Genomic DNA, 27,889 nt, shown 5'->3' with positions numbered 1-27,889 from the left:
GACTCAATACACCAGTTCAGTCCTGGTAGGCCAACACTGGTCATAAAAAACCCTGAACCTGCTTTGAGCCTCTGCCTCAGAGACCTTGATCAAGGCCTTCCTCTCTCTGGGCCTCAGCTTCTTCATCTGTAAAATGAAAACTGTGGAACAAAATAGTCTCCAAGGCCTTTCCTAGTGGGACTCCTCTCCCCAGCCCTGGCATGAGAGGTGAGGAGTGACTTGCTCAGTGACGCACAGTCCTCAGGGCTCAGCTCTGATCTACAGAGATCACTAACCCCAGGTGTCAGGAGACCAGGAGACCGTTGCCCGTGCCCCCCACCCCCAGGAGGGGCAATGCTGGGCCACCTCTGTCCCCACGGGCTTTGGCTGAGGGAGCCCCAAGGGGGCCTGTGCCAACCAAGCAACAGGCTCCACCCCCTCCACAAACACCACTTCTGAACATGCACCCTTTAGCTTATTTAAATTCAACAGACTTGTTTATTCTGAAAATAACGTAAGCACTGTAGGCATTTTGAAAAATAAAGAAAAAACAGCTAACACTCACAGTCTCCCCAACCTCCCACTGATCCTGAACCAAGATGGAATTAAAACCAGCAACCAGCCCTGACCTGTTTTTTGCAGAGCCTCTTTAAGCTCATCTCCTCCCCTGCACCCTCATCTTCCTGACAGCCCAGACAGGCTGGCAGGGGCAGTCCCATTTATAGATAAGAAACAGACTCAGAGTGGGAGGGACCTGCCCAAGGTCGCCTGGCTGGAACTGTCAGTCTAACTGTACACCTACTACACCGAGGCTGCCCCTCCGGCTGGGACTGCCTACCTTCAGAAGGTCACATTTCAGATAGGGAAAAAGAGGGCCAACACCCCCTGTATTCATTCAACAATGCTTGCTGACACTTGGCCTTCCACCGAGGGGCCAGGGAAAAGCACAGGCTTTAGGGGAACAGAATGGACCGTGAATCCTGACTGTGCTGTGTGACCTGGAAAAACCACTTCACCTCTCTGGTGTCAGTACCAAGTCTCAAAATTGAGTATAATGGTACTCACATCAGAGGATCTGGCAAAAGTAAGTGAAACGCGCAAGGTAGGAGTTACACTGCCCAAAGCAAACACGGAAGTCACTAACCTGCAAACCTCAGCCAACTGTTTGGCCCAGAAGAGCCCAGTCTTCCTTCCTGAGCAGGATCTTGCCAGGTTGGGGTCTCAGGCCCCCTGCTTTCAGGCCTGGCTTCCTTTGGGTGCTCTGGAAACACCCTTCTGGCCAGTTCTCCCAATCCCAGTTTCCCCAGTCCTGCTCTGCGCTTTCCCCAGGGCCTCCCCAGGGCCCCATCTGAACACCCGTTGCCAGGGTTGAGCCTCCCTCTTAAAGGGACATACTAATGATCATAAGGGCCACCCTGGGTCTGTGCAGCAGGGCAATTCACTTCCCCTTTCTGCATTTCAGCGTCCTCATCACTGAAATGGGTTGAGGTGAGAATTCAGGGAGAGACTGAGAAATGTATTTGTAAGAAAACTAGTTCACTACAGGTCTAAGGTCAGGTGTGCTATTGTGCAGAGCTTCTTTGTTTGTCTTTGGAATAGTGGACCCAACCCATAGGAGACAAACACCTGTCCTACCCTGTGAGCCCCATCCTACAGCTTCCGGATTCTAGCATCAGGGGTGGGGCCCAGGCATCTGTATTTAATCAGTTCCCTAGAAATTCTTAAGCAATGAAAGAGGTGAGATATTAGAGACTAATTGGGGCAGTTCCAGCTCCACCCACAGGCTCTAGACTAGGTGGGCCCTGCCAGTGGCCAGAGCTACAGAGACCAGATCTGGGTGGAGGAGGAGGTGCAGGGGAAAGAGTTTGGTCTTCTCTCCCACTGTCTGCATTCAACAGTAAACAAACGCTTCTTGTTTTGGTCCCTACAGTGTTCCCAGGATCCAGAATAGCATCTGGCACAACACGTCTGGTTAATGAATAAACCAAGCTCTGTTGCAGGGCCTGGAAAGAAAGACAGATTTTTCGTTTTGCCTCAGGCTCCAATATGACTCCTCAGCACAATTATTGATCCTGTCTTTTAAAAAAATTTTTTTGATAATTTGTTCATCATGAATTTTTTTTGCATTTTTTTTGGCATTAATTTTGATTTTAAAAAATATTACATTTAAATACTATTTATCTTGATGCTGCTTTAAATTTTGTGCCTGCGGCCAGGACCTCACTCACCCAGCTCACCCTGATCTTGGCCCTGTCAGCCTGCTAGGTGCTCTGCGCAGTCTTGGGCACATCCCTTTCTTTTTTCTTCATCAAGTGAAAACAATAACACCTCCTAGAACTGCTGTGAGAGTGAATGAAGATGTGTGGTCCAGTGGCCGGTATGGTGGCTGGTGAATGGAAAGAGATCGATAAGTATCAGTTATGAATATTTAATTTTTTATAGTCTTATCAGCTGGGGATTATGTCCCCATTATATAGATGAAGAAACTAAGGCCCAGCGAGGGAAGGTGACTTGTTCAAGTCCTAATAATTAGTGGGGACTAGACTGCAGTTTCCTGGACTCTGACTCCAGTGGTCTCCTCAGGGCAGCTACCAAGACAGAAAAAGAGAGAGACCTCCAAGGCATGGTAGACAGTGGCACCACTCATAGATATTGGATGAGAGTGCTTTTGTAGGACCCAAACTGCCAGAGTTGATCACAGGCATCAGGGTAAGGATGGTAAATGCAGCAAAAATCCCCTCGCAGGCACAGCCTCAAGCTGAAGGGCAACCCCTGGAAGCACCGAGGGACCTGGAGGTGGGCCTTTGGCTTTGGAGTGTGGAAAGAGGAAGAAATAGAGAGCCCTGGAGAAGAGGAAGCTGCAGTCAACACACTTCTAAGGGGGGGAGGGGGGGAATCTATGAAATTCACGATGACACCAACACCCAGAGACAGCCTGCTACTTTTCAATTACAAAAATGGAATCATGCTTTTTCCATGTTAAATATTCTACAACACAGATTTTTACAGCTTCATCTTACAGATGGACCATAGTTACTCTAACTGATCCCCCCTTTTTTTCCCTTTTCTTATTTTCTGGAAGTTGAATTGCTGGCTCAAAGGATCTGCACATTTTTAAGACTTTTGACAGGCAATAGAATAGCTGTTTAATCAGTAACAGTATCAAGCACATGTATACAAATTCTCCTAAGGAGCCTGCCTGCTACGTGGCAGGTACTATGTGGGCTCTTTTACACTTTTTTCTTTACATGTGCAAGCAACCCTGCAAAGTAGATGGTGTTCTTCTCATTTTACATATGGAGAGACAAACCTTAGAGAAGTGAAGTGACTTGTCCAAAGTCACATTGTGGTGGAGCTAGGAAGGCAACCTAGAACTGACTCCAAAGTCAATGTGATGGTTAAATAGTTGTGAATAGAGGAGTCCAGGTAGGCTTCTTGAAGAAGGTGGACCGTGAGCTGAACCTTATGGGGTGGACAGAATAACAGCAGGAGGAGTAAGGGAGGAGAAGGCCATCTGGCAAAGTCCAGATCCTGAGCAAAGGCCATCAGGAGATTTCCTAAAGCTCAAGATTTGTAGGGCAAAGGCGTTAGCAGGGAGGGGCGAGCCATCGAGTGATTGACGGTCGGCGGGGGGGAGATGGGACAGCCAAGGCTCCCTGAGTCCCGCCCTCGCCCTGCCCCGCCCCGCATGCCCTGCAGATCGAGGTCGCGCCCCCGTCCAGCCCCTCCACCACCAGATGGCAATCGGAATCATCCCGCCACGGTCTAACTCTGGCCCCGCCTCTCTCTTCCGGGTTCTGTCCCTCACTTCCCGCCGGGCCCGCCCCGCCTCCATATGGGTTGGAACAATCCGACCGTTCCTGCGGCGTTCTGCTCCGCTATATTCCACGCCCCTTCTCCGCCTGGTGCAAGCAGAATCATCCTTACCAGTCCGCCCAGGCCCCATCTGAGCCCTCCCCGCTCTCCCGCCTAGGCCACGCCCTGGTCACGCCCCTTCTGCTTTTGGCGCAACCGGGCCTGCCTGCTGGCCCCGCCCCGCCCCAGACCCCGCCCTATCAGCCTCTTCCCGACCCGGCTCCCGCGGCCACATCCGGCGAATTCTGCCCGGCTCGCGGAGCTGCAGCCATGGCTGTGACCGCTGAGGGCGCCCGCAGGAAGGAGCGCGTCCTCTGCCTGTTTGACGTGGACGGGACCCTCACGCCGGCTCGCCAGGTAGGGCCTCGACGTTCGGAAGCTCGGGTCGAGAGTGTGTCGCGGACACCCGGAGGCCTAAAGTGGGGACTGCGGCGGCGTGACCCGGACCCCCGAGACTGAGTGTGGGATGCAGCAGTACCCGGCCCCTGACACCCCGGGGCCGCCCTTTGGGAGTGATGGGCACCCGGACGCCCACGTCACAACCCCCGAGCGTCCGCTCCCACGTTCTGCACGGGAGCATCGGAGCTGGGTCAGATTCTAGAGGGAGGAGGCTGGCTGCAAGCGGGGGCCTAGCTTCCATCCCTACCCCTCCGCCAGGCTTCCACACTCCTAGGCCTTGCTCAGGGACGCTCCTACCACCCCAGCCGGAGCTCCCACCCCAATTCAGCTCTAGGACGCACCAGTATCCCGATACCGGCATCTGAATCCAGGGACCCAAACGTCAGAGTCGCCATCTGGTGGAGGCCGGTGAATCTCGGAACCATCCCACTGGACCTTTGCAGGCCTGGGCCTGGGTCTAGTTTCTCAAGCCCCTCTCCCAATTTACTTCTACCCCTAGCTGTGGAAGGAGGGAGGGAGGGCTTACTGTATCTTTTCGGTTGAGTATTGGCTCCGTCTACCTGGTAGTGAGAGTTCTCAGGCCTAGACTGGTTGAATTGGGGATATTGTGGCACTTGGAGGGTGGGAGTGCAGTTCTCCTCCTAAAAGCATCTCACGGGTATTGGTCCTCCCACCTGTGCTCCACACCCAGTTTTTCTCCCTTTGGATCTAACCCTGGATGAGCCTCCAGACCCATCCTTACTAGCTGGGTGCTTGGATAAGCAGGCCTCTTTCTTGCTGGCCCTGAGGGTACTCTACCCTCCAGTCTGTGGTCACAAGGACCAACTGAGGAATCTCTTAGAGCAGGGAGCCAGTAGGGCTGGGTTACAGCGCAGAGGCTGATGGGAACACAGGTCTTAGCTTCCCCTCTTAGGTCCTGCATACCCCATCTTCTCCCCTCTGGAGGCCCCTGGCTAGAGCCTTGGAGGCACTGGGAAGAATCAGGCCACCCTGCCTTCCTGCAGCTCCCAGGGTCCTCAGGGATGGAAGAAAGATGACAGTGGAAGGAGGGTGACAGAGTCTAAGAACAGCCCCAATCCATTCCCCCTATTTGTTCCACTGACCCAACAGTCTGTGCAGGAATAATGTGTTAATGCTATCCACCAATGTTATTGCCGGGCCCTGTCCTTAGTGCTTTCTAAAAGTTAATTTTTAGTTAGACACGTAGTCATGAATGCATTCTCTTGTAAAGAATGAAAACATAACAGAAGGCTAAAGTCCCCTCTGACTATGTCAGGATCCCACCCTCTCCCCAAAATAACCTGGTTGCCTGTCACGTGGCTTCCTTCCAGACCTTCATCTGGATCTCTGTTTGCCCAGAGGAAATATTAATCATTGTTTTATGAGGCTTTTTAAAAAGTAAGTGGTATCATACATCATACTGTGTGTGCCTTCCTGCAGCTTGCTTTTGTCAATTAGTATGTTTTGGGACTGTCCCATATCAGAAATACAGGCCTGCCTTATTCTGTGTAACCACAGTACTGTATTTCAGAGCAGGTATGTGTCATTCTCTGGTTGACAATCATGTAAGTTGTTTGTAGTTTTCCACTATTATAAACCATACCTCAATGAACCTCCATATACACGTGGGTAAGAGAAGTAGGAATTCTGGGTGATGGGACATGTGCACTTGAAGTTTTAATAGATCTTGCCAAATTACCCTCCAAAATGGCTGTACCAATTTTCACTGTCATCAGCAGCATTTGAGAGTGCCTGCCTCCCCTACATTGTCATCCAGTTTTGATATTGTCAGCTTTGAATATCTGAATTTTTGGAAACATAGATTATAACTCATTTGTTTACATTTCCTTGGTGGGGAATCTTTTCACGTGATCAGTCACCAGTTCACGGCTTGTTCATTTCCAAGCACTTCGGATACATTGTTTCATTTAATCCTAACAGTGCCCACCTCCCCCACCCCACTCCAGATGTTGCTACTGTGATCCCCATTTTATAGATGGGACAAAGAAGGCAAAGAAAGTCAAAGCCATTTGCTCAAGGTCATCCTGCTATGGAGGGACTTGAGCCAGAGTTTGAACCCAAGTGCATCTGATTTTTTAAGATCTGGGTTCTAAAGCTTGAACTGCCTCAGATCCAGGTGGAACATCCTGGATTCTGAGCACTAAGTGAGGGCTAAGTGGAGATCCCAGACATGCTGACAGCCAGTCTTGTACTTCCTTGCCCTGCTGCAGAAAATTGACCCTGAGGTGGCCGCCTTCCTGCAGAAGCTGCGAAGTAGGGTGCAGATTGGCGTGGTGGGCGGCTCGGACTACTCCAAGATTGCTGAGCAGCTGGGAGAGGGGGATGAAGGTAGGAGAAGCTGGCTAGAGCCAGCTCCACAGTTGGGGTGGCAATGGGAGGTGGGGAGTTCAGGAGATCCCTGGACCCGTGTGCCTTCAAAGACCCAGTCCTGCTTCTGTGGGGCAAAGCAAGTAGAGGGAACAGCCAGATGTTTCTCTCGCTGATTCAGTAACCACTTAGTGAATACCTACCACATGCTGGGCACTGTGCCAGGCTTTGAAGGAAAAACAGGGAACAAAACAGACAGAATCCTGCACGTACATAGATTACATCTCAGTTCTCCCTGCTGGGTCTTGATTTCCTCATCTTTAAAATGGGCATAATCAATAATGGCTACCATTTGTTGAAAATGACCATGTGTTAACTTCCTTTCATTTAATCCTCACAACCAAGCTTCAGGGTGGATTAAATGATTATCCAGAGGGAAGATTCTGAAGTCACCAAGGACATTTTTGGACCCAGAACCCCTGTTTCAGCTGAGTTCTTGATCTCAGCTCAAGGCAAATGCCTCCAGCTCCTCAAACCAGAAACTTCCTTGAGTTTCCCTTTGCCCCACCCCCTTGCTCATTCCATCAGCCGGTCCAGAAATATTTCCCTGTGTGTCCTGTCTCCATCTCCACTGCCCCACCATCATCCGGGTGATCACCTCCCACCTGAACCCTGCCACAGCTTCCTGGCGGTGTTCCCTGTGCCTCCCCATTCCTGCCCAGTCCAGACACTTCTCATGGCATCCTGAGCTGAAAACTGCCCCATGCAACCAGCCTTAACAACACAGTGATGGAAGCTGTGAAACAAAAGGAAAGCACAGAGGGGCTGTGGGAGCACAGAGCAAAAATGACGCCCTCTGCTGAGGAATCCTGGAAAGCTTCTAGAGAAGGGAGCTGGGGATCTTGGAGGCGTGGAGGGGGAGGAATGGGAGAAGGCATTCCAGGCAGAGGCACCTGCTTGAGCAAAGGCCCAGAAGTGTGACTGGCTTGTTTGTTTGTTTGGAAAAAACCAAAGCTGCAGGAGGCAAGGAGGCTAGAAAAGCAGGTTTGGGATGGAACAAATGGGCTTTGAATGCCAAACCAGGAAGTGCGGGCTTCATCTCTCTCCTTGGCTCTGGGTACCTGGTCTCATGCTCTCTCTTTCTCCCTTGGCCTCTATGTATCCCTGAAGTCATTGAGAAGTTTGACTATGTGTTTGCCGAGAATGGGACAGTGCAGTATAAGCATGGACGACTGCTCTCCAAGCAGGTCAGTGGCCCCCAAGGCCTTAGCCTGGGCTACTTTTCCACAGTGAGACAGTCCATGAGTACCTTCTGTCCATGCCCCACCACATGCCCCATGTTCCTTGCCCAGACCATCCAAAACCACCTCGGGGAGGAACTGCTGCAGGATTTGATCAACTTCTGCCTCCACTACATGGCCCTACTGAGACTGCCCAAGAAGCGGTGAGACCCCACCCAGCCTTGTGTCCAACTTCCTCCTCCCAGTCCTGGGCCTGAGGAGGAAAGGGGTGGGTGTCTCCAAGGGGACCTGGAGATGCTGGGCCCAGACTTATTGGTGGGTGGATTCTTGTCCCCTGTGAAGTCCAGACGGGGCTGGATTGAATACAGGGCCATTGTCCTTCTCTCTGGCTCCCCACCCCCATCACTACCAGTGGGACCTTCATCGAGTTCCGGAATGGCATGCTGAACATCTCGCCCATCGGCCGGAGCTGCACCCTGGAGGAGCGAATCGAGTTTTCGGAACTGGACAAGGTGCCTCCAGCTGTGCAACCTTAGAGAGGCTGTAGGATCTCAGGCACTCAACCTCTCTGAGCCTTTATTTTCTCATCAGTGAAATGGATCAGTGGGGCGGGGTGTTCTGATAGAACCAATACCCTTTTGGACACCTGCCTGCCATGTGTTATGGTTGTAGGTATGGGTGCATCTTCCCAACATCACTGGTTTCCCTCCCCCGGTGATGGGCACCACCAGCCACCTACTTACCTAAGCCAATCCCTTGGGCATCCTTTCCACCTTCCTACCCACATAGGGTCTAACAGTCATTCCTATTGATTCAGGGTTGGTCTCAAATGACAGGAGTCTCAAATCACCTGTGTGTATGTCTCCCCCAGCCACCTTAAAACCCTGCCGGTCTGTTGTCCAGCAGTGCCACTGTGAACCTTTTAAAGCGCATCTGCCCTGTCCACTCCCTGCTTCCAGTCTTTCCGTGGCTCCCCTTGCCAATGACAATATCCCAGCCTCCTGCCGTGATGCCTTGAGCCTGGGGGAGGGGGGGGGGTCTGCCTGGCTCAGGCCCACCTCATCAGCCTTCTCTTTGAATCTGTGCTCGGAACATACCAAAGTCCCTCTCGCCTTTGGATGTGCTGCCCTTGCTCAACCTTGACTTGCATTTTACTTGTCATCACTACTCACCCACTCCCTTTCAGGGATGGAGCAGGTCCATCCATCCAAGCCTTGTCACACTGGCCCGTCCCTGTCCTTTCTGACCTGGCCTTCTGCTCCCCTGCTTTCGCTCTCTGTTCCGGCCATGTCCTCTTTGCTGATTCTAAAGAGAGCAGACGGTCTCCCACTTCAGGGCTGTGCCTGCTGCCCTCAGACGTGGTACGTCCTATCACCTCCTTCACATGGGCTCAGATGTCACCTTCTCAGTGGGACCTTCCCCAAGTGTTAACATTTAACATTGTGCCTCCTGATCCTCTGATTTCTCCCCAAGCAGTCCTCACCACCTTCTTAACACATCGCATCACCAGTTTTTAAAATCTTGGTTATTGTCTGATTCCCCCACCACAGCTGTAAGCTCCTTAAGGGCTGGGATTTCTGTGGCTGTTCACCACTGAATCCCCTGTGCCCAGCACATGCCTGGCACACAGAACGTGCTCGAGAAATACTTTCTGAATGAATGAAATAGGTGGTGTAATCCCCATTTTATGAATGAGGAAACTCAGGCTCAGAGAGGGGAAGTGACTTCCCCAGGGTCACATAGGGAGTTGGTTACAGAGCAAAGATTTGAACTTGAGACCCCGCCCACTGCCCTCTGATGCTTCCCTTGGATGAGTGGGATACTCAGTGACACCCCCCAGCTCACTGACCCCCACCCCACTCCCTGTCCAGAGGCTTAGGGTAGACAGTGCCCATGGGCATGGAGACTTTTCTTGTTAGAATAGTTAAGACTGACCATTGGCAAAGAAACCCTCCCACACACATAGTGTAAGATGGTGCCTTCTCAGGCCACCAAGGTTTCCAGCCCCAGCTCTGCCTTCTACTTGTCCAGTCACCTGGGAAAGTGGCTTCACTACTGTGTGCCTTTTTTCTCATCTGTAAAGTGGGGGCAATCATAGTTATCATCTCACGGGCTGTAATGAGGACTGGGTGAGACGGAGGTCTCCCCACAGCCCCCAGGTCTTCTCTTGTCTCTTTGGCTCTTGTCCACCTGCCTCTGGTGTTGGAGAGGGGCATGGACCTCCTGGTCTCCTGTGTGCCCTACACCCGCCCAGATCCCATATAAATGCTTTCCTCTCCTTCAGTCCCTCAGATCCTGAGGACAGATGAGGTTACTGAGGCCAGAGGGTAAGTGACCAGCTTGACGTCACAGTGCTAGTCCCTGCTGAGGCTAGGCTGGGCACATGGGGCTGTCCAATAACCAGCCTGGTTCTCCAGAGACAGGAGGTGCAGCTATCCTGGGCCATGTGCGAACATTTATTCAGAGAAGTCAGGCGATTTGCCCGTGGTCACACAGCAGCTAGGTCTGCAACCCAGGCAGCCTGCCTTTATCTCTGAGGCTGGGTCATATGTGGCCTCAGAGCTCATATCCTCCTTAGACCACTTCTCCAGGCACCCAACTGCTGGCCACCGCTTACCTCCCTTTCCATTCCAGTCCCACCCAACTCTTTGACTAAAACACAGTACTCTACTCCTGTGCTTTGAAATCCTTGGTGGTTTTTGGTCCCCAGGATGTGTCCAAACTCCCCAACTAGGCCTCTAGGCTCTCTGTGAGCTGATCATCCTGCTGAGCTCTCACCACTGCGTTGGCTACGTGGGGACTGCCCACCTCCGTGCCTCGGCCACAGCGAAACTGTGCTGAGTGAGCCATTTGCTCCTGTGGTGCTAGCCCCCATTAGTGAGCAGCCAAGACAGCTACCCCTCCAGCCCAGCATGGCTGCTCCCCTCTGTGGCCCCAGCAGGGCCAGGCTAGGGATCCTCAGGCTAGTGAGTGACTGTTGCCTTACTCCATCTTTGTAGACATGCTACAGACTTTCAAGGTCCTGGCGAGGGGTGGGATCTGGGCACTGCTGGGCATCGTGTGGTTTATGCTGTGGCCATGCCTGGCTTCCTGCTGACCTCTCTCTGAGCATCCACTGCCACTTATTCACAGGTCTTCACAGGCCCTTGGCTCCTCATGCTCCTTTCTGGTGTCTGACCCATGGTTCGCTTTGTTGAATGGGGCTGAGCCCTACCCTGAAATGGCCTCTGTGACTTGGGACTCAGATGGCCCCATCCCCTCAATCTTCCTCCTTGAGCCTCGACTCCAAGGTGTCCCTCAGAATACCCCGCCCACATCCCCACTGGCAGGACCTGACACTGAGTTCAATCACAGACCTGGGTTCAGGCCCTGGGTCTGCCACAGAGGCTGGGTGACTTAGAACAGGAGCAACCCCCTCTGAGCCGCAGTTTCCCATCTGTCAAATGGGGGTCATGCTATCCACCCGGACGACTTAATGAGTTCACGTGAATTGTGTGCCCAGCACAGGGCCTGGCACACAGCAGCCGCTGAGCCTCAGTCTGCTCCCTTCCCTCCTATAGAAGGAGAAGATCCGGGAGAAGTTCGTGGAAGCCCTGAAAACGGAGTTTGCTGGCAAAGGGCTGAGGTTCTCCCGAGGTACGTCCGCCCCACGGAGGGCCTCAGAGGCCTGAAGCAAGAGTCCCCCCTGGGGCCTCACTGCCAAGGCCAGGCTGCACTTCCCAGAAACTCCTCCCACCCCTCAGGGGCTGGCTGAGCTCAAACAGGCGAGATTCCATATGTCACGGCCTCCCAGTCTTCAGCACCCTACCACCCACCCAGTTGCTCAGGCCAAAACCTGAAGCATCTCCCTTGAGTTTTCCCCTCACCCTTTCTGAAGTCCATTCGATGAGCAAGTCCCAGAATGTGCAGAATGCTTCTGGACTAATGTTCATACCTCAGCTGCCAGCAGCCTCATCCCAGGCCCCATCTGCGAACTAACGCCGCTGGTCTCCCACTGCGGCCTCACCCTACAGTCCACTCCCTAGCGTCCAGAGGGATCCTTACGGGAAAGCAGACCATGTCACACCCCTGCCCAGAGCCCTGCAGAGGCTCTTACATCCTCACTATCCTTATAAAACCCTGGCCCCCAGGGCCCGCGTGCTCTCACCTCTGCCCTCCCCAGGCCTTTTCTGTCACTGGGACACCGTGCCCTCCCTTGCTTTGAGGACTGTACTCGCTGTGCCAGGGCCTGGAATGCCACTCCCTAGCCATCGCCGCTCTGGCTCAGGCCTCAGCTCAAGTGTCGCCTCCTCAAAGAGGTCTCCCCTGACCATGCTGGCTGGGGAGCGTCCCTTTCCCCGCCCCACGAACTGACATGCCCTGAGGTGGCCTGGTATGTTTACCGCTTGGTCTCCCGCCTGGACCGTAGGACCCCGAGTCTGCCATACTCTGTGCCGGGAGCTCAGCAGGCACTCGGGTTGTTGAAGGCCACTCCGCTGGCCTCTGTCCACCCCGCAGGAGGCATGATCAGTTTTGACGTCTTCCCTGAGGGCTGGGACAAGCGCTACTGCCTGGACAGCCTGGACCAGGACAGCTTCGACACCATCCACTTCTTTGGGAATGAGACCAGCCCCGTGAGTATGGCTCAACCCAGGTCCCTCTCTACCCCAAGTCATGCCCAGGTCAAGGCCAGGACATGAGATGACAGAACAGACCTGGGAGATGTAGAGAGCAGCCCGTGCTTCACCAGCCCCGCTGCACAGATGGGAAGGCTGGGGCCCAGAGCCGGCTGAACATTTGCTCCACGTCCCCCCCCCAAGATAGGGCAGACCTGGTGAAGGCCGAGAAGGGGGTCTTTCTGGTGGTTCTGAGGGAACAGGAGGAGGGGTAGCTCTGTAGGAGCCAGTGTGGGGAGAGGACCCCGTGCCAGGGTGGGTGCTGGGCCCCCACCCTAGGAACCTCGTCCAGGTACCACCTGTGTGTGTGCCCTCTCTGCCCTTTCTGTGTGCAGGGTGGGAATGACTTTGAGATCTATGCCGACCCCCGGACTGTGGGCCACAGTGTGGTCTCCCCTCAGGACACAGTGCAGCGATGCCGTGAGATCTTTTTCCCAGAAACAGCCCACGAGGCATGACCGGGACGTCCGGAGACCTCTGCCCAGGCCTGAAGAGAGCCCCTGGCCCGTGTTTTGGGTGGGGAGCCAGGGCCCCTCCTCTGGCCCAGGACACCTGCCTCACATCACCTGCTGCAAGGCCCCCCTTGATGGGGCCAGAGTCTGTGTGGAGCTCGTCCCCAGCGGTGAGCTCCTGGTGGGGCTGGGTCCGTCACCCTTCATCTCAATGGCTCTGGCTACAGCTGCTGCTTGTACTTCTGAACAGAATGGGTTTCTGTCTACGCTACGAGGAGGCATGTGTGAGTGTTGGAATGAGACAGAGCCCGCCCTGCCTGCCTGTCCCAAGCGGGGTGCAGAGCAGTGGGGAAAGTGCATATTTGCAAGAACTTTGTCACAAACATTAAAGTTCCCGGAACAAGGTATGGTGTCGTCTCTGTCTGAATGGATAGTTGGCCGCAGTCACCACTTTGCAGATTAGGAAATGAGCCCCCAGGTGACTCAGGAAGTCTTTGTGGAATCCAGTAAAGGAGGGTGGGCCATTGAAACCCCAAACAAGAGCTAGTTTGGGGTGTCCTTCCCCAGCCCCTTCCCCAGGAGCCCAGACAGACAGAGGCAGCGCTGGGCCAGGCTGAGTCACAGTTGAGGGTTTATTGCCAGTGTTAGGAAGAATGGGGAGTCCAGGTGGTTGGGGGGCTCAGGGGGGGGGTTCTGACTGGATACTGCAGGACCATGAGTGAGAGGAGCGGTGCTGCCTTTCTGCCACCACAGGTGCCCCCAGGCCTCATGTTCCCACATCCTGCCTCCTGGCTAGTTCCTGAAAAAGGGGGTCTACTCACAGGAGGGGGGTCTTGGGGGACTGCCAGGAGTTAGCCTGCACCAATGAACCTCCCTCCAGGGAAGTCAGGGAGTCCTTATTCCTTAGCGGAAAGGCCTCAGGTCTTGCCAGAGTAGCCCCAGCTCAGAGTGGGGTGTCAGGCTGCGCCATTCTCAGTTTTGGGGGCTGGCCTACATATCAGCAGCCCTGGGCTTCCAGCCCCTGTGGTGGGGACTGGGGGCAGGGGTGGAACACACCCCAGATGATCTCCACCCTGGGGTCTTGGGGTACCTTCAGGGCTGGGAACCTTAGATACTCACTGACCCCCTCATCCTGGGCATTTGAGCCCCTGTTTACTCACAGGCTGGGTCTCCTAAGGGCCACTGTCCTGGCAGGCCCTCCCTCGAGCCCTTTTTCTTGCCCCCATCAGACGATGTGCTCTGGAAGGGAGTGGGGGTGGGGGCGGAGGGGAAGCCCTCCATCCTAGCCTCTCAGGCCAGGTCAACCCCCACTTAAGAGTGAATGCACACAACACACATACTTTAAGGGACAGACAACACAGGGACCACAGCTCAGCCACTGGCTTGGGGGCCAGCGGGAGCCACCGTCCCACGGCTTTGCAAAGAGGGTCCAGCAAGGGGGCTGCAAGGCTAATGGTCTCCCAGGCTACGGGCCATTCCTGTGGGTGCCCCAGCCTGGCCCTGCCTGAGGGGACATGTGTCCATCCATCGCTAGGCCCTCAGCAGCCATCATGCCTGGGCACAGACAGAACATCAGTGGAGCTTGTGAGTTGGTAAAGGGGATGGATGACGCCATCCAAGCTGAAGGAGACGTGTCCTCACCCCTCCACAGACCACACTTCCTCGGGAAGTGGAGGCAGCATGGCTCAGCATAGCCCAGGGGGGAGATGCAGCCTCAGTTTGGGGTTCACAGAGCCATTGTCAGGCTGGCGAGGAGGGACTGTGGCCAGCAACACAAGAGCCCCCAAACTGCCTTCTACCCTCAGTCCTCTCTTTCTTGCCTCTTTCATGTGTGCTGAGGAGAGAATGGGAAGGAAGGAAGGGAGGGAGGGAGGAAGACAGACAGGAAGGCTGGGCTGTGGCATGGAGGACAGGCCTGCCTACCCACACTTTTGCCCGCTCCCCTTGCTAGAGTCTGGGAGCCCCCCCCCTCCCCAAAGTGCTCACTGGCCTGGCTTCTGAGGGTGGGGTCCAGGCCACAGTGGGAGGCCCCGGCCCAGGGTGGGAGGTGTGAGTAGCACAAGCAGAGCCTGGCCCTGGGGCCAGCGCCTCAGGCAGAGGCAGGGGAGCTAGCTTCTTCAGGTAGGGGGCCCCCTGCTGCCCCCTGACTCCCGCCCCAGGCCTGACGCAGGCCCTCAGAGGCTCAGTGGACACATGGACGGGTGAACAGGAGGACGAGAGGATCCTGTGCCTATGTGGCAGGGAGGGGAAGGAGAGAGAGGGGACAAGCAGAGAAGGCAGGTCTGGTGGCCTCCCCCTCGGTCCAGCTTACACAATAGTCACGGGTCACAGGGGGGTGGATGGAGGCAAATGCTCACAGCCACAAGCACAGATAGACAGACGTGCACACTGAGGCTGCCCAGGGGACTGAGTCAGCAAGTACAGTGGGGCACGGAGCCAGCTGCCGCCCGTCCACCCTGGGGGGCTCGCCGCCCAGCCTAGGAGCCCACGACCTGGCCAGACCACGTCTCGTGGGGAGTGTGTGGGGCCAACTGGGTGAGCACCACCTCCACGGCCTGGAACTTCTGGTTCTTGGGCGGGATGGGACACATCTTATAGGTCACCTCGTCGCCCTCCACCGGCACGTACTCTCCCTCGATGCTGGTGGGCAGGAGAGGAACGTCAGCCCAGCAGCAGGCCCCGCTCCCCGGACACCCGCGGTGGCCTAGCCTTCTTAGAGCCTCAGCCAGCCCTCTAATCTGTAAAACGGGGATCATAAACTGTCCCTTCCTCTCTGCGTTGTTTGGGGGTTGAGATATGAAAGGGCATGGGGAGGTCCCTGAGGTTGTACAGAAAGCTCTCAGCCCCCTGATGCTGGGACAGGATCCCAGGGCTCCCGGGGTCTGAGTGCCCCCACCCCACCTGGCCCCATGCCTCCTCCTCCCATGCACTCCCAGCCCTGTGAGAGGAGGAGGGAGACGCCAGGAGCACAGGCCTCCGCTAGTGAGAGGAGAGGCCTGGGGAGGCCTTCCTTGAGGCACTGCTGGGACGCCGCAGTAGGGCCCAGCCAAGAACAGGGAGGTGGGAGGGATTCACGGAAATGGAGCACCAGGGACACGACTCACTCAGATACGTGCACGAAGATGTCCTCGGACCCGTTCTCGGGAGTGATGAAGCCGTGGCCCTGTGAGCGTGAGAACTGCTTACAGACGCCCTTGAACACGGGGCCAGCCGAGGCACGGGCTGTCCTGAGGGTAGGGTAGGGGGATTGGAGCTGTGGCCTGGGGGCCCCCTCCCAGGACCCACACAGCCCTCCTGGGCCCTGCCTGCAGAGCCTGCCCCAGGGCTGTGGGAAAGCCTACCCTGGCCAGAAGCTGAACAGTTATGCTAGCTCAGTCCTCTCATCATCCCATTTGTCAGGTAAGTAGACTGAGGCCCAGGGAAGGGAACTGGCTCTTCCAGGGCGCACAGCAAGTGGGTCTCCTGACTGCCAGACAGTGCCCCTCTCTCTATACAGCACCTTCCCCTCCTCACTGTCTCCTAAAGCAGTGTCTCCTAAAGCAGTGACAAATGAGAGTTCCACTCATTTGTCACTCACCCAGTCATTCATTGTTTATTAAGCATCTCCTCTGTGCCTGGCCTTGGGTCGAACATAGGACTACGGTCAGCAATCGCCATTAAAAAACCCCTCCTTTGGCCAAGCCAACTCAGTCTCCCTGTGGCTCCCCAAAACCCCTCCCCCACTTGACCCCACCCAGTGACCGACCCCAAAGGCCCAGGGCTAGTCTCCATCCAGCCTGCCCACCCCACTCCAAAGGTCAGCCCATGCCTCCGCTTTTGCCTAGGCGGTTCCATCTTCCAGCTTCCTCCTTCACCTGATGTGTCTTCCAGTCCCAGCTAAGACATCATCTTCCCTAATGCCCAGTGCTGGGCCCTCACCCCCAACCCTGCCAGGGGCAGTGAATGATGGACAAATTCCCTCTGGATTGTATACGACTTGTGGGCTGACACTTTGTCTTATTCATAATTGGATCCTCTCGGTCAGGAGCTCAGTGAGTCTTTGTGGAATGAATGAATGAATGAATGAATGGACGAACGAACACTAGCAGTCACTGGAAATTCCATACCCAGCTCCCCTGTCCTCAGGAGAGGACAACAGGAGTTGGAGAAGGATGGGGCTGGAGCCCTATCCTCGGGAAAGACCCTGGGGCCTGGGCAAGAAGCAGGTACTCACGCTGAATATGTCCTGGTCCGTTTGGTGGGCAGGGGACTGGGCAGGTCTCGAGATGAGACACCGCCCCGCTCCCAGACCCTGCTGCCCTCCCGGTGGAAAGGGAAGGTGGGCCAGACAGGGGACTTGGGGGAGTGGAGCGGGGGCACAACTGGGGGCGATGTGGGCTCTGAAGTCATGGTGGGGCCAGCAGGAGAGCCTGGTGGGTTCCCAGGCACAGGGGCCGGTGAAGGGCTTTGGCGTCCTTGCGGGCAGGGACCGGCCTGGCCCTGCTCGACGGCCTCACCAGCCACAGGCTCCGTCTGGAAGGAGAAGAGAGAAGTAGAGGTGAGTGTAGTCCAGGGTGGGCAGCTTCTGGACACTGGGCACAAGTCTGGAGGACTGCGCCTGCCTGCCACAACTCATAGAGTGACGTCATGCCACTCATGGCCCTTCCCTGACTCAGCGTCCTCACCAGAAAGACAAAACAGTCATATAACCTTGCTACAGGCTGTTGTATTACCCTAACATTTATATGTTGAGCCCTAACCCCTACTGTGCTGATATTTAGAGATGGGGCCTTTGGGAGGTAACTTGGTTTAAGTGAGGTTAGGAGGGTGGGGCCCCATGACGGGATTATTGTCCTTAGAAGAAAACCTGAAGAGCTTGCATCTTCCCTCCCCGCCCTGTGAGGACACAGCAAAAGGGCTCTCTACAAAGCAGGAGGAAGACTCTCACCAGGACCAAGCCACACGCACCATGAGCTTGGACTTCTGGCCTCCAGAACGGTGAGAAGTAAATGTCTGTCATTTAAGCCCTGTAGCCTGTGGCATTTTGTTATGGTGGTCCAAGCTAAGACTAGCCTCAAAGTCCTTCCAGTTTCAAGTTAATTCTCTAACTCCGGAGGCTGGGTAAAGTGCTCGATGATAGTCTGGAACACAGTTTGGCGTAAGTGTTAGCAGTTTCAAACCCACAGACCGGGGTTCAAATCTCACCTTTGTCATGTGTAACTTGGTGACCTCAAGCAAGCCACTTAACAGTTTTAATATGTGGGTGGTTATGTGGGCTCCAGACCCAGATGGCCTGGGTTTGAATCCTGGCTCTTCTACCTCTCGGCCACGTGGCCTCGGTCAATACTCTTAGCCTTGACTCAGTTTCCCGCTCTGTAAAATGGGAATTGTGTTAGTTCTTACTTCATAGAGAGGTTGCTATGAGAACTAAGTGACTTTCTACATGCATAGAACAGGACAGGGCATGCTGAGCTTGTGGGAAGATTGGCAATTTATCCTGAGTCCCATTTCCTCCTCTCTAAAATGAGCTTGAGAATACTTAACCATGCAAGATTGCTGAGGAGTCAATGATTTAGTGTGTGATAACATCTGGCATCTCACAGATACCCAGTCAAATGCTATTATCAATGCTAATCAATAGACATTCCCAATGTCAATAGCTCAGTGCCTAGACGACCTTGAAAAAAATCATCCTATATTTTCCTCTACTGAGTAAGAGAACAGTTTCCCTGCCATGCACCCACCCACCGTCCATCCCCTCAGGGATTGGGGACTCTGGGACTCCAAAGACACTGCTGTGGAAGCCTGGGGAGGACAGCTCAGCATACGAGCCAGGCCGTTGACTGAAGCAGAGGTAGGCCGAGCAGGACACCTGGACAGGAGAGTTCCAGCTCAGCTGGGTATTAGCTACCGACCTTGGGTAGCACTTCCACTGGCCTCAGTTTCCTCATCTGTACAATGGAGCTGATAAACCCTGCCTCAGCCCTCATAGGCTATGGTGGGGCTTGGCTCAGCCTGGGGATATAAAGAAGCTCCCAGAGTCCATAGTCATACAGGAGTGGGGGGGACAGATTCCCCACCTCCTCACCCCTTTTCTTCACTCCCGCACCCCCAAAGGCCCTGGGGTCAGAAGTGAATCCCCGAGCTGCAAGTCTATTTCTGCCCTCCATCTTGTCCTCCCCACACCCGATAAGCCTGGAGTATCCAGGGAAGCGGTTAAGGCTTCTTAGGAGTCCAGAGCCCAGTAAGCTCCAAAACACTGCATGGCTGGAGGCGCGAGGAGTCGTCTGCTCAACCCCCGTCACTGGAGCAGGTCTCCTGGCTGCTGTTCAAGATCGCACAGCAAGTAGGATGTTTCTGGGTCAAGATGATGAGCTGGCTCTGTCATCGCTGAGGGTAGCGGTGCAGACTCCCTCCTCCCCAGCAGCCCCTCACACGTCCCCCTCCAGTCAGGAGAGCTGGAGGGGAGTGAGAATTGCCCCTCACGGCCCCCTCACGGCCCCTCATGGCCCCGCAAAGTCCCCTCAAGCTGATGTGGGGCTTTTCTCCCTGAATCCACTCCAGGAGGCAGGGGTGGGCCAGCTTTGGCATTTTTATCCCCATTTTAGAGGGAAGAAAACGGAAGCTTCAAGATGAGAAGCAATCACATAAAAACTTGTACATGAATGCATTTTTCATAACAGCCAGAAAGTGAAAACCCAAAGTCCATTAATTGGTGAATGGATAAGCAAAACGTGGTACAGCTGTATAGTGGAATATTATTCAGCCAGAAAAAAGAATGACATGCCAACACATGCTACAACATAAATGAATCTTGAAATCATTATGCTAGTGGAAGAAGCTAGTCACACACACACAAAAAAAAACACAGGGTACATGATTCTATTCATGTGAAATGTCCAGAACAGGCCAGTCCATAGAGACAGAAAGCAGATCGGTGGTTACCAGGAGCTGGGGACGGGCTAAATGGGGAGTGACTTCTAACAAGCACAGTTTCCTTTTTGGAGTGATGAAAATGTCCTAAAATTGACTGTGGTGATGTTGCACAACTCTGTGACTACATCAAAAAACATTGACTTGTCCACCCTAAGCAGGTGAATTACATGGTATGTGAATTATATAGCTCAATAAAGCTGTTACCAAAAAGGAAGACAGGCAGCAACCTCCCCGCCAAGAGGCTACAGCCAGGAAAGCACAAAATGCCAGGTCCTGCCGCACGCTCCTGGGTGCCCCTTTCCCCACCTGAGTGAGGGTGGCTCGTGGTAGGGACCGAAGCTCTGCCCCCCTCTCTCCAGAAAGCAGGGCGGCCCTGGCCCTCCCACTGCACAGTTTTCCCAGGCCTGGTAATTGTGCTTGGCGGTGACAGCCAGTGCTGTGAGGTCGAAGCGGGTGGAGGGGAGAGAAGGAGATGGGGGAGGGGCAGAGGCAGCTACAGTTGTTACCAGGGAGATGCAGCTGAGCTGGGCCAGGCTCTGGCCAGCCAGGCCTCCTCCCAACCCTAGGCCTAATGAGCATGGTTCCCACGTGTGGGAAGGGGGCACACACACTGATTATCCAGGGTTAGCCTTGATAGGAAGACAGCCCCTCCCTAAAATGGGCTCCCCAAAATGGACCAGCTGAGGCTACTCCCCCACTACATCCCCCCACCCCCTGGGGCACCCTCAGTAAAAGATAGGCAGTCAGTGGGCCTTAGAATAGGAGGGACAGATGAAGCAGCCGCCACCGTGCTGCTCTGGTCTCTCCCCTATCTCCTAACTCTTCTGGAAAATGGGATTACAAGACTCCCTCAAGTGAGAGCTCCTAGACAGTGGTTCTCAACCTGTGGGTCGTGACCCCTTTGGAGGTCGAACGACCCTTTCACAGGGGTCGCCTAAGACCATCGGAAAACAAAAAGATATTTACATTACGATTCATAACAGTAGCAAAATTACAGTTATAGAGTAGCAACGAAAATAATTTTATGGTTGGGGGTCACCACGACATGAGGAACTGTATTAAGGGGTCGCGGCATTAGGAAGGTTGAGAACCGCCGTCCTAGGAGGATGAAATGGGGTGGAATGTGGGAAACACTGCATAGGTGCTGGGTGAGAGGTTGCTCCTCCCAGACAGGGCTGCTAAATTGGACATGGAGGGGAGTGGGGGGAAGGAGAGACCAAGCTCACCCTTCACTCCACTTTCCAGCCTCCTGCCTCCTCAAGGACTGGCTCACTCACTAAATCCCTGCCCCACCCTTCATAGCTTCTCCTTTTGTTAAATTCCTTCACCAGCCCTTTAAGGCAGGTATTATTATTACCCCATTTTGCAGATGAGAAAACTGAAGCTCAGAGAGGCCAAGTCACTCGCTCAAGGCCACACAGCAATTAATGTCTGAGCCAGGACCCGAACCAGGGCAATCTGACTCTGCAGCCTGGAGTGGGAAGTCAGTAGTCCTGGGTTCAGGCCCTGCATTGCTATTGACTTTCTCTGTGACCTTGGACAGAGTCTTTCCCTCTCTGGGCCCTGCCAGAGCCCTGGACTTGAAGGAGCTGCACAACGCCCAGCAGCCTAAGAGACCGGGGAAAAGGAAACAAGGGGATGCAGAGAAAGACTCCAGTCCAGACTCTTTCTACAGTGTTGCTGCAGAAAGGGGCAAGTGAAGGTGGGGCTTTTATTGTCTGAATGACATACACAGCGCAAAAGTTTTTACAGAGATTATTTTTCAACCTTCCAGTTGCCCTGAAATGTTGAAATAAGAATTGTTTCCATTTACAGATGAGGAAGCTGAGGCTCAGAGGTTACATGAGTTGCCCAAGGTCACACAGCAGGTAAGATTTGCATGAAGGTGAACAGTGCTCTTCCTGTGAGGATAAATTCTGTTCCTAGTTCAGCCAAGATGAGGCTGGAGTTTTCCCAAAAGAACCTTCCCTGAGAAACTAAAGGGGAAAATAAACTCCAAGAGCAGGGAAACAGGTATGTTTGTAGAACATTTGTTTCAACCCAAGCCGACCTAAAGCCCAGACCCCAAAGGCTTCAGTGTTCCTGTCTGGGGGCATCTGCTACTCAGAATAATGCCCTTCAGAACTAGCAGCCTGAGGGTGGGAGGACAGCTGGGGACCTGGACAGCCCGGGTTGAATCTCCAGTGCCCTAGCTGGGTGACCCTCTCTTTCTGAGCCTGTTTCCTAGGGCTAATCGGAGCATCCTGTCGCAGCTGTGGAAGGAGCCGAGGCGCTGTCAGTGGGCACCTTTCTGGCCATGCGTTTTGGCTCTGACCCTCCAGCCAAGCTCCTCTTCATTTCCCTGCACGAAAGCCAAATCCCAGCTGACTCTGCAGACAAAAGGCCCAGGACTTCTGGGCTGTTGGGAAATAACCTGAGGGAGGCCCTGGTGATGCAGCGTTACAGAGCCGTGGGACTGTGACTCAGCCTTGTCCGCAGGTGACCATTGCTCTGTGCTGAGGCTCCTCCAATTCTCAGCTCCCCCAAAAAGGACAGGGTAGGGAATGGCTGTCAGAGCCCTCTCTTGACCATGCAAATAATGTCTCCTTCTGGCAGATCAGGGAAAGCAAGCTGGCTCAACCCCCTAGTGCTGTGTGACCTGGGGCAAGCACTGCCCCTATCTGGGCCTCACTTTTCTCCTCAGCTACAGTAATTGCCACTTGTCCAGGTGACTAATGAGGGTCAGTCCAGCTGTCCTCTGAAGTTTTCAAAAACACGTGCACAACTGAAAGAAAACTGAGTGCCAGGCATTGGGACAACAAACACGAGAGGAGACAGCCAGCCCTTAGAGGGCCCTAAGCCCAGCGTGCGGGGACAGACAGATGACGAGAACACAGTGTGGGAAGTACTGATACAAGTCATGGCTACCACTATTGATTACCGACCATGTACCAAATAGGGTGCCAAGCCTTTTGCCCCACTTCTTCATTTAGTCCTCACAGCAACACTGTGTGATAAGTACCATTATTATCCCCATTCTTCAGAAGAGTAAACTGAGGCTCTGAGAGGTGAAGAGGCTAGCTAAGGTCACACAGCCGGGCAGGAGCAGCTCTTCCACACCCTGGAGATTTTTTTGGGGGGGGAGTTAGGAATGCACCCCCCTGGCAGGAGGAGAGGAGGGAGGACTAGCAAGTCCCTGTGTGCTTCCACTCTCCCCTGGAGAAGGAAGGGCAGGGGTTTGGAAACACCGGGGAGCCAGGGTCGGGGCTCTATTTCTGGCTTTGTGCTGACTCAGACCATGACCTTGGGTGAGTCACTTGCCAACCCTGGCAAGCTTAAAAACAACTCCCCCCAAAAAACTGTCCCAGCCCAAGCCCCCACTGTGGAGAAGCAGATGTGGGGAGGGGAAGGATATGGTGGCCTAAAAATGGGAATGATAGAGAACACAGGGTGACAGTGGAAGGGCTTTCTGAATGTTGGGGTCTTATCTATGGTGGGCCCCAAGAGGGTGAGGAAACAGCCTCAGGGCCACCAGACAGAAGCTGGCACTTCCCCAGCCCCTGCCCCACCGAGCCTCCCTGACACTCCTTAAAATACATCAGTGCTGAAGCTGCTCCAGCAGCTGGAGGTGACCTAATTAAACCTGGTTCTCCCCCAACACACACAGCTTCTGTGAGTGTGTGTGTGTGTGTGTGTGTGTGTGAGTGTGAGTATATGTGTGTGTGTGTGTGTGTGTGTGTGTGTGTGTGTGTGTGCGCATAGGGGGGTGCTGCCCCAGCCAATATTTGAGTTTAATTGAAAGCCTTTAATTCTCCTCCTTGTCTTGTGCTCATGTTACCCTAGGGGGCTGCTGTGACTAAAGCCTTTGGTTGTTCTTGGCATCAGTGGGGGTGGGAATGCCAGATGGGTACCTTGGCAGCCATGCACAGATCCCAGCTCTGTTAGGCTGTGTGACCCTGGGCAAGTCACCTTCCCACTCAGAGTCCCCCTAGAGAGAGGCACAGACTGGTCAACGTAACACATGAGTGGCTGAGCTTGAACTCCAATCAGCCTGACCCCAAAGCCCTTGACCTTTCCAGCACACTGTGCCACTCATCCTGGTGACCGTCATTTCACTCATCCTGGGGCTCATCAGTGGAAAGAGGCCCCCATTGCTTTTTGCCCCCCATCTTGCTGCTATGCATGGACAAAGGTCTGAACTGCCCGAAGCCCTCTTCCCACCAGGCTCCGGGCCCTGGCCCCGCTGGTGGTGACCAGTGAACATGACCAGCTCAGCCAGGCCCTGAGCGCCCTCTGCTGGTGCCACTCTTGGGGACCTACCTCCAGACCAGCCTGCAGGTGTCACCTCCCCACCAGCCAGCTGTGTGGGACCCCTCAGTACCCCTTAGGGAGCCCCCCCTCCATGGCCAGTGGGCATCTGTGAACGTTGCCCATCCATCTCTCTCCAGGCCTTGAAGAGGCCTCTGTGGCCAAGGCTTTATTAACACCTGTCATTTTTCTTGGGCGGTAGGGCAGACAGATCCAGGGGGTGGGGCAGATCTGGGAAAACAGGTGTTTTGGAAAAGACTTCAAGAAAATAGTAGGGGGAAGGCTGGAGGAAGGAAACACCCATAATTTGGAAGACACAGAGGCCTCTGGGCTGGAGTCAGGTTTGGGGAACTGGCTCCCCATCTCCCATGGGGCTGGAGACAGCCCCTTCTCAGGGAGAGGCCGCTACTGGAGCATATCCAGGCGGGCATGGTGCCAGGCTCTCAGAGGTTGCCCACCCCCCACCGGGCGCACGTCCGCCTCCCCTCCCCCAGCCCAAGCGGATACAGCAGTTCACACTCTGTATTTATTATTGTTCTGGCTCTGCACCCCCTCCCCTCTTCCTGGGAAAAGCCTGCAGGCTGGCAGCTTGGCAGGAGCCAGCTGTCTCCCTTGTGGGTGCCAGCATCACCCCTTACCTCCTCCTGGTCCTTGTGCCAGGATCAGGCCACTCAGAGACGTGGTGCCAGCCAACGCTGCCCCCATCCCTTCATCCCACTGCAAGGGGTCCAGCAGCCCCTGGCTTATCACCTTTGCCCTTCCAGGGGCTGCACCCCCAGCAAGGGTGGAGGACAGAGCCAGACCAAGCAGGAGAGAGGAGTGCCCTTGGGAGAGGCAAAAGCTATGGGTGGGGTGGCTCCGAGGCAAAAATAATAGCATGGAGTCACCTCTTCAAGCCAATTAACATAATTATTCCCATCACACTGGGGAAAAAATACAGTCAGGATAAGACAGCTGCTCCAGGTCCGACTATCTGACCCTGACCATCCCTCCCCAGCCCCAGCCCTAAATTCCCCTGGGAAAAGGCCCATTAAGCTCCTGCTTCACGCTGGCGGGAGCACGATCATTCTAGTCATTTCTCTCCCTATGCTTCCCGGACAGGAGGCTGCGGCTTGGCAGGTGTCTGCTGTTCTCTGCTTCTTGAGCCAGACACAAGTCCCAGACATACATACACGCAGACACATGCGCTGTCTCCCAGGGAGCCACACAGCCTCAGCTTCCCTTGGGGGCCAGGCAGAGGGCGGGCCAGGTGGGCTCATCTACACATCTTCCCACATCCCCTCTGTAAATTCAACTGGGCTGGGCCAGCCCCAGGGCGGTGCCCACCTTCCCAGCCCCCCTCCCCCGCCCCCATGTCACACCTCCCTCCTTCGTCCCTGCCAAAGCCAGTTTCTAGGGCTGGTGTGGCCTCGGGCCCCCATCTAGCCCCTTACCTCTCCTTGGCAGCTGAGGTCGGGGACTGCCTTCTGCAGCCAGCTTTGGCACTCTGCCTCTCTTGGGTGCTTGGAGCTGGGAGCATCCAAGGGATGGGTCTGAAAGATGTGCTGTGTGTAAGACCGTGTGTGTGTGCGTGCGCGCGTGCGTGCGTGTGTGTGTGTGTGTGTGTGTGTGTGTGTGTGTGCATGCGGCACCTCGGGCCCCTCACTCACTCACACACACGCCTTCCTCCTGACGTCAGGAAGAACAGGAGGGAGGGACTGAGATGGGAATTTGTACTCCCTGCTTAAAGGGACACGGGACCCAGACACCACCTCCCACGTCAGGCGCAGGCTGGGTGAGAGAGTTAGCTGCGTCTCTCAGGGCCCTAAAGCTTCTTTTTTTGGAAAGTGGCTTTTATTGCCAGGCCAGGGTATAATTTGCCCTGCCAGGTGGGAGTAGCTGCTGAGGAATGCAGGGGAGGAAGAGTTGAGGACAGCCTGCATTTCTGACAATTAAAGAGCAAGCCGGGTGGTGAGTGAGTTTGTGAGTGTGTGTGTGAGTGTGCTGAGGGGATGCGGGATTCGGGGTGAGTCTAGGAGAATGGAGGCCACAGCAGAAAGGGTCCTCCCCCAGAGGGTGCTCCAGACAAGGGTGGGAAAAGCCAGGTCCCCAGGGATCCTCAGAGTGTCCCCTGCCCTCCATTAGCACCAACATTGTACTCAGGTCTGTCCCTCACTTGGCTCTGAGATCCTTGTGTGTGAATGAACTTGGGTAAGTCACAAGATGCCACATCTTTATCTGTCTCATCCATAGTAGACCCTTGAGATATTTCTACTGAATTGAAGAGGACTCTAAGAGAGCAATAAACTTGCTACACACACACACACACACACACACACACACACACACACACGCCTGGGAATCTCTCAGGCTGGAGTGTCAGCTCTCCTGGAGAGAGCCCAGTTTCCACAAAAGTCAACGTGAATCTCAGCTCCAACACTTCCAGACTATGACCTTGGCAAGTCTCTTACGACTCTGACCCTCCACAACCTCGTCTGTAAAGGAGAGAAGAGAGGGCTGTTGGAGGTTGAAGTGTAAACCCCACGCTGTCTGGAGGGGGCCTCCACAAAGGGGTTTCTCCTCCTTCTTCCGGTCCCTTCACCTCAACCTCAGCTTGGAAAGAAGGCAGACTTTCCCTTATGTATCCTCAGTACTACTGAGACAGGCTGGCATTTGCAAAAGAAGCCTTATTAAAATGAAAAGGAGGGGGAGGTTTCAAAAGAGACAATCAAGAAAGACACAAATAACGAATAAAAATAGCTAGTAAGATACATTGAGGGCATTCCACCTGTCAGGCAACGTGCTTTGCCCTCATTTAAAGCTCACAAGAGTCCAATACTTTATCACCATCATCCCTATTTTGCTGGTGAGAAAATAGAGGCTCAACAAGGAGAAGTCATGCCTGCGTTCATGATCTGGTTAGACGGGTATTTGAATCCAGGGCACCCAACGCCCCCACAAATTCTTTCAACCCTCCTTTTCCTCCTATGCCCTCCTTTCTTTCAAAGATAACAACAGTTCTCAAAGTGCCCTCACAGACATTGTCTCATCTGCTTCTTAGAACAAGGTTTACCTGGATGGGGAAACAGCTGGGAGAGGTGGTGGGGCTCCACTGAGTCACCGGGCTTAGAAATTACCCAGTGACAGAGCAGGGACCTGAGCCCCGGGCTCCAAGCCCCTGATTTTGACACTCCGAGAGAAGGGCTGGGGCTGTGGTGGGCACCTGCGATTTTCCCTGCCCACCACCCACTATCCCTTCTGCTGGGCGCTCACCTGGGAAGTCTCCTCTCCTTTCTCGTGGTCCACAGGACCCCTGACCCAGGCCCAGCCAGTCAGAACCGGTGCCAGTACCCGGGCTGGAATCTCAATCCCGAGGCCAGCTCTTCTCCCCGCGGCTCCTGAGCTGGTGGAGCATTGGCCTTGGGCTGTTGGTGGCTGACGATGGATTATAAACCGATGGGCCAGCAGAGGGGAGTGGCCAGAGAGAACTTCTCTGAGGTGATGATGTTTAAGCTAAGCTCTGAGTGACAAGGAGTCAGCCTTGCCAGAATCTAGAAAGAAGACATTGTGTGTGTGTGTGAGGGGGGTATGGCGGGTGGGTAGGGGTGTGGGGTGCTGGTCAGAAGGCCCTCAGATGGGAGTGAGCTTTGGTATGCCGGAGGAAGAGGAAGGAGGCTGGTGTGAGCAGAGCGGGTAGGAAAGGGAGAGGTAGGATATGAGAATGAAGACCAGGAGGCAGGGGAGTCTGAGGCCTGGTCTGCTGCGGATGAGGGAGGCCAAGGCACAGGGAAGGGCCCGC

The 27,889-nt window shown here is 54.6% G+C and overlaps 2 protein-coding genes across 4 annotated transcripts; one reads left to right on the top strand and one right to left on the bottom strand.

Annotated features, from left to right (window-relative positions):
* Positions 1 to 4,019: 4,019 nt before the first annotated feature.
* PMM1 (phosphomannomutase 1) lies at positions 4,020 to 13,316 on the top strand. 3 transcript variants are annotated; one of them, XM_019660579.1, is made up of 8 exons: positions 4,022 to 4,191; positions 6,465 to 6,582; positions 7,732 to 7,808; positions 7,914 to 8,005; positions 8,215 to 8,314; positions 11,363 to 11,438; positions 12,300 to 12,415; positions 12,859 to 13,316. In XM_019660579.1, the coding sequence occupies exons 1-8, from the start codon at positions 4,105 to 4,107 to the stop codon at positions 12,913 to 12,915; spliced, it is 723 nt and encodes a 240-aa protein (XP_019516124.1). In that variant the 5' UTR covers positions 4,022 to 4,104; the 3' UTR covers positions 12,916 to 13,316. The 3 variants fall into 3 exon arrangements, with proteins under 3 accessions (XP_019516123.1, XP_019516124.1, XP_019516122.1); XM_019660577.1 differs by having other exon boundaries at positions 4,023 to 4,191; positions 12,793 to 13,316; XM_019660578.1 differs by lacking the exon at positions 7,732 to 7,808 and having other exon boundaries at positions 4,020 to 4,191; positions 7,852 to 8,005; positions 12,793 to 13,316.
* Positions 13,317 to 13,523: 207 nt separating this feature from the next.
* On the bottom strand, positions 13,524 to 26,341 carry CSDC2 (cold shock domain containing C2). Its single transcript, XM_019660542.1, has 5 exons — positions 26,267 to 26,341; positions 25,545 to 25,742; positions 17,123 to 17,421; positions 16,014 to 16,136; positions 13,524 to 15,549 (listed from the first exon to the last, which is right to left on the bottom strand). Exons 1-5 carry the CDS (start codon positions 26,339 to 26,341, stop codon positions 15,387 to 15,389), a joined length of 858 nt encoding a protein of 285 aa, XP_019516087.1. The 3' UTR covers positions 13,524 to 15,386.
* Between the last annotated feature and the right edge of the window lie 1,548 nt (positions 26,342 to 27,889).

The sequence above is a fragment of the Hipposideros armiger genome, unplaced genomic scaffold (genome assembly GCF_001890085.2).
Source record: "Hipposideros armiger isolate ML-2016 unplaced genomic scaffold, ASM189008v1 scaffold_321, whole genome shotgun sequence".
In the NCBI taxonomy this organism is placed as follows: Eukaryota; Metazoa; Chordata; class Mammalia; order Chiroptera; family Hipposideridae; genus Hipposideros; species Hipposideros armiger.
Note: the sequence above shows the minus strand (reverse complement) of the source record. Positions and strands in the feature narration are given on the sequence as shown.

What these genes read in the sequence shown, in the direction of transcription:
- CSDC2 (XM_019660542.1), bottom strand. Translation starts at nt 26,341, where the DNA reads ATGGATGAGACAGATAAAGATGTGGCATCTTGTGACTTACCCAAGTTC. An exon ending in ACCTCAGCTGCCAAGGAGAG is followed by an intron (nt 17,422 to 25,544) that starts GTAAGGGGCTAG and finishes TTCTCCTTCCAG; the next exon opens with ACGGAGCCTGTGGCTGGTGA. An exon ending in ATCTTCGTGCACGTATCTGA is followed by an intron (nt 15,550 to 16,013) that starts GTGAGTCGTGTC and finishes CCTGCCCACCAG; the next exon opens with CATCGAGGGAGAGTACGTGC.
- PMM1 (XM_019660577.1), top strand. Translation starts at nt 4,105, where the DNA reads ATGGCTGTGACCGCTGAGGGCGCCCGCAGGAAGGAGCGCGTCCTCTGC. An exon ending in CCCTCACGCCGGCTCGCCAG is followed by an intron (nt 4,192 to 6,464) that starts GTAGGGCCTCGA and finishes GCCCTGCTGCAG; the next exon opens with AAAATTGACCCTGAGGTGGC. An exon ending in GCTGGGAGAGGGGGATGAAG is followed by an intron (nt 6,583 to 7,731) that starts GTAGGAGAAGCT and finishes GTATCCCTGAAG; the next exon opens with TCATTGAGAAGTTTGACTAT.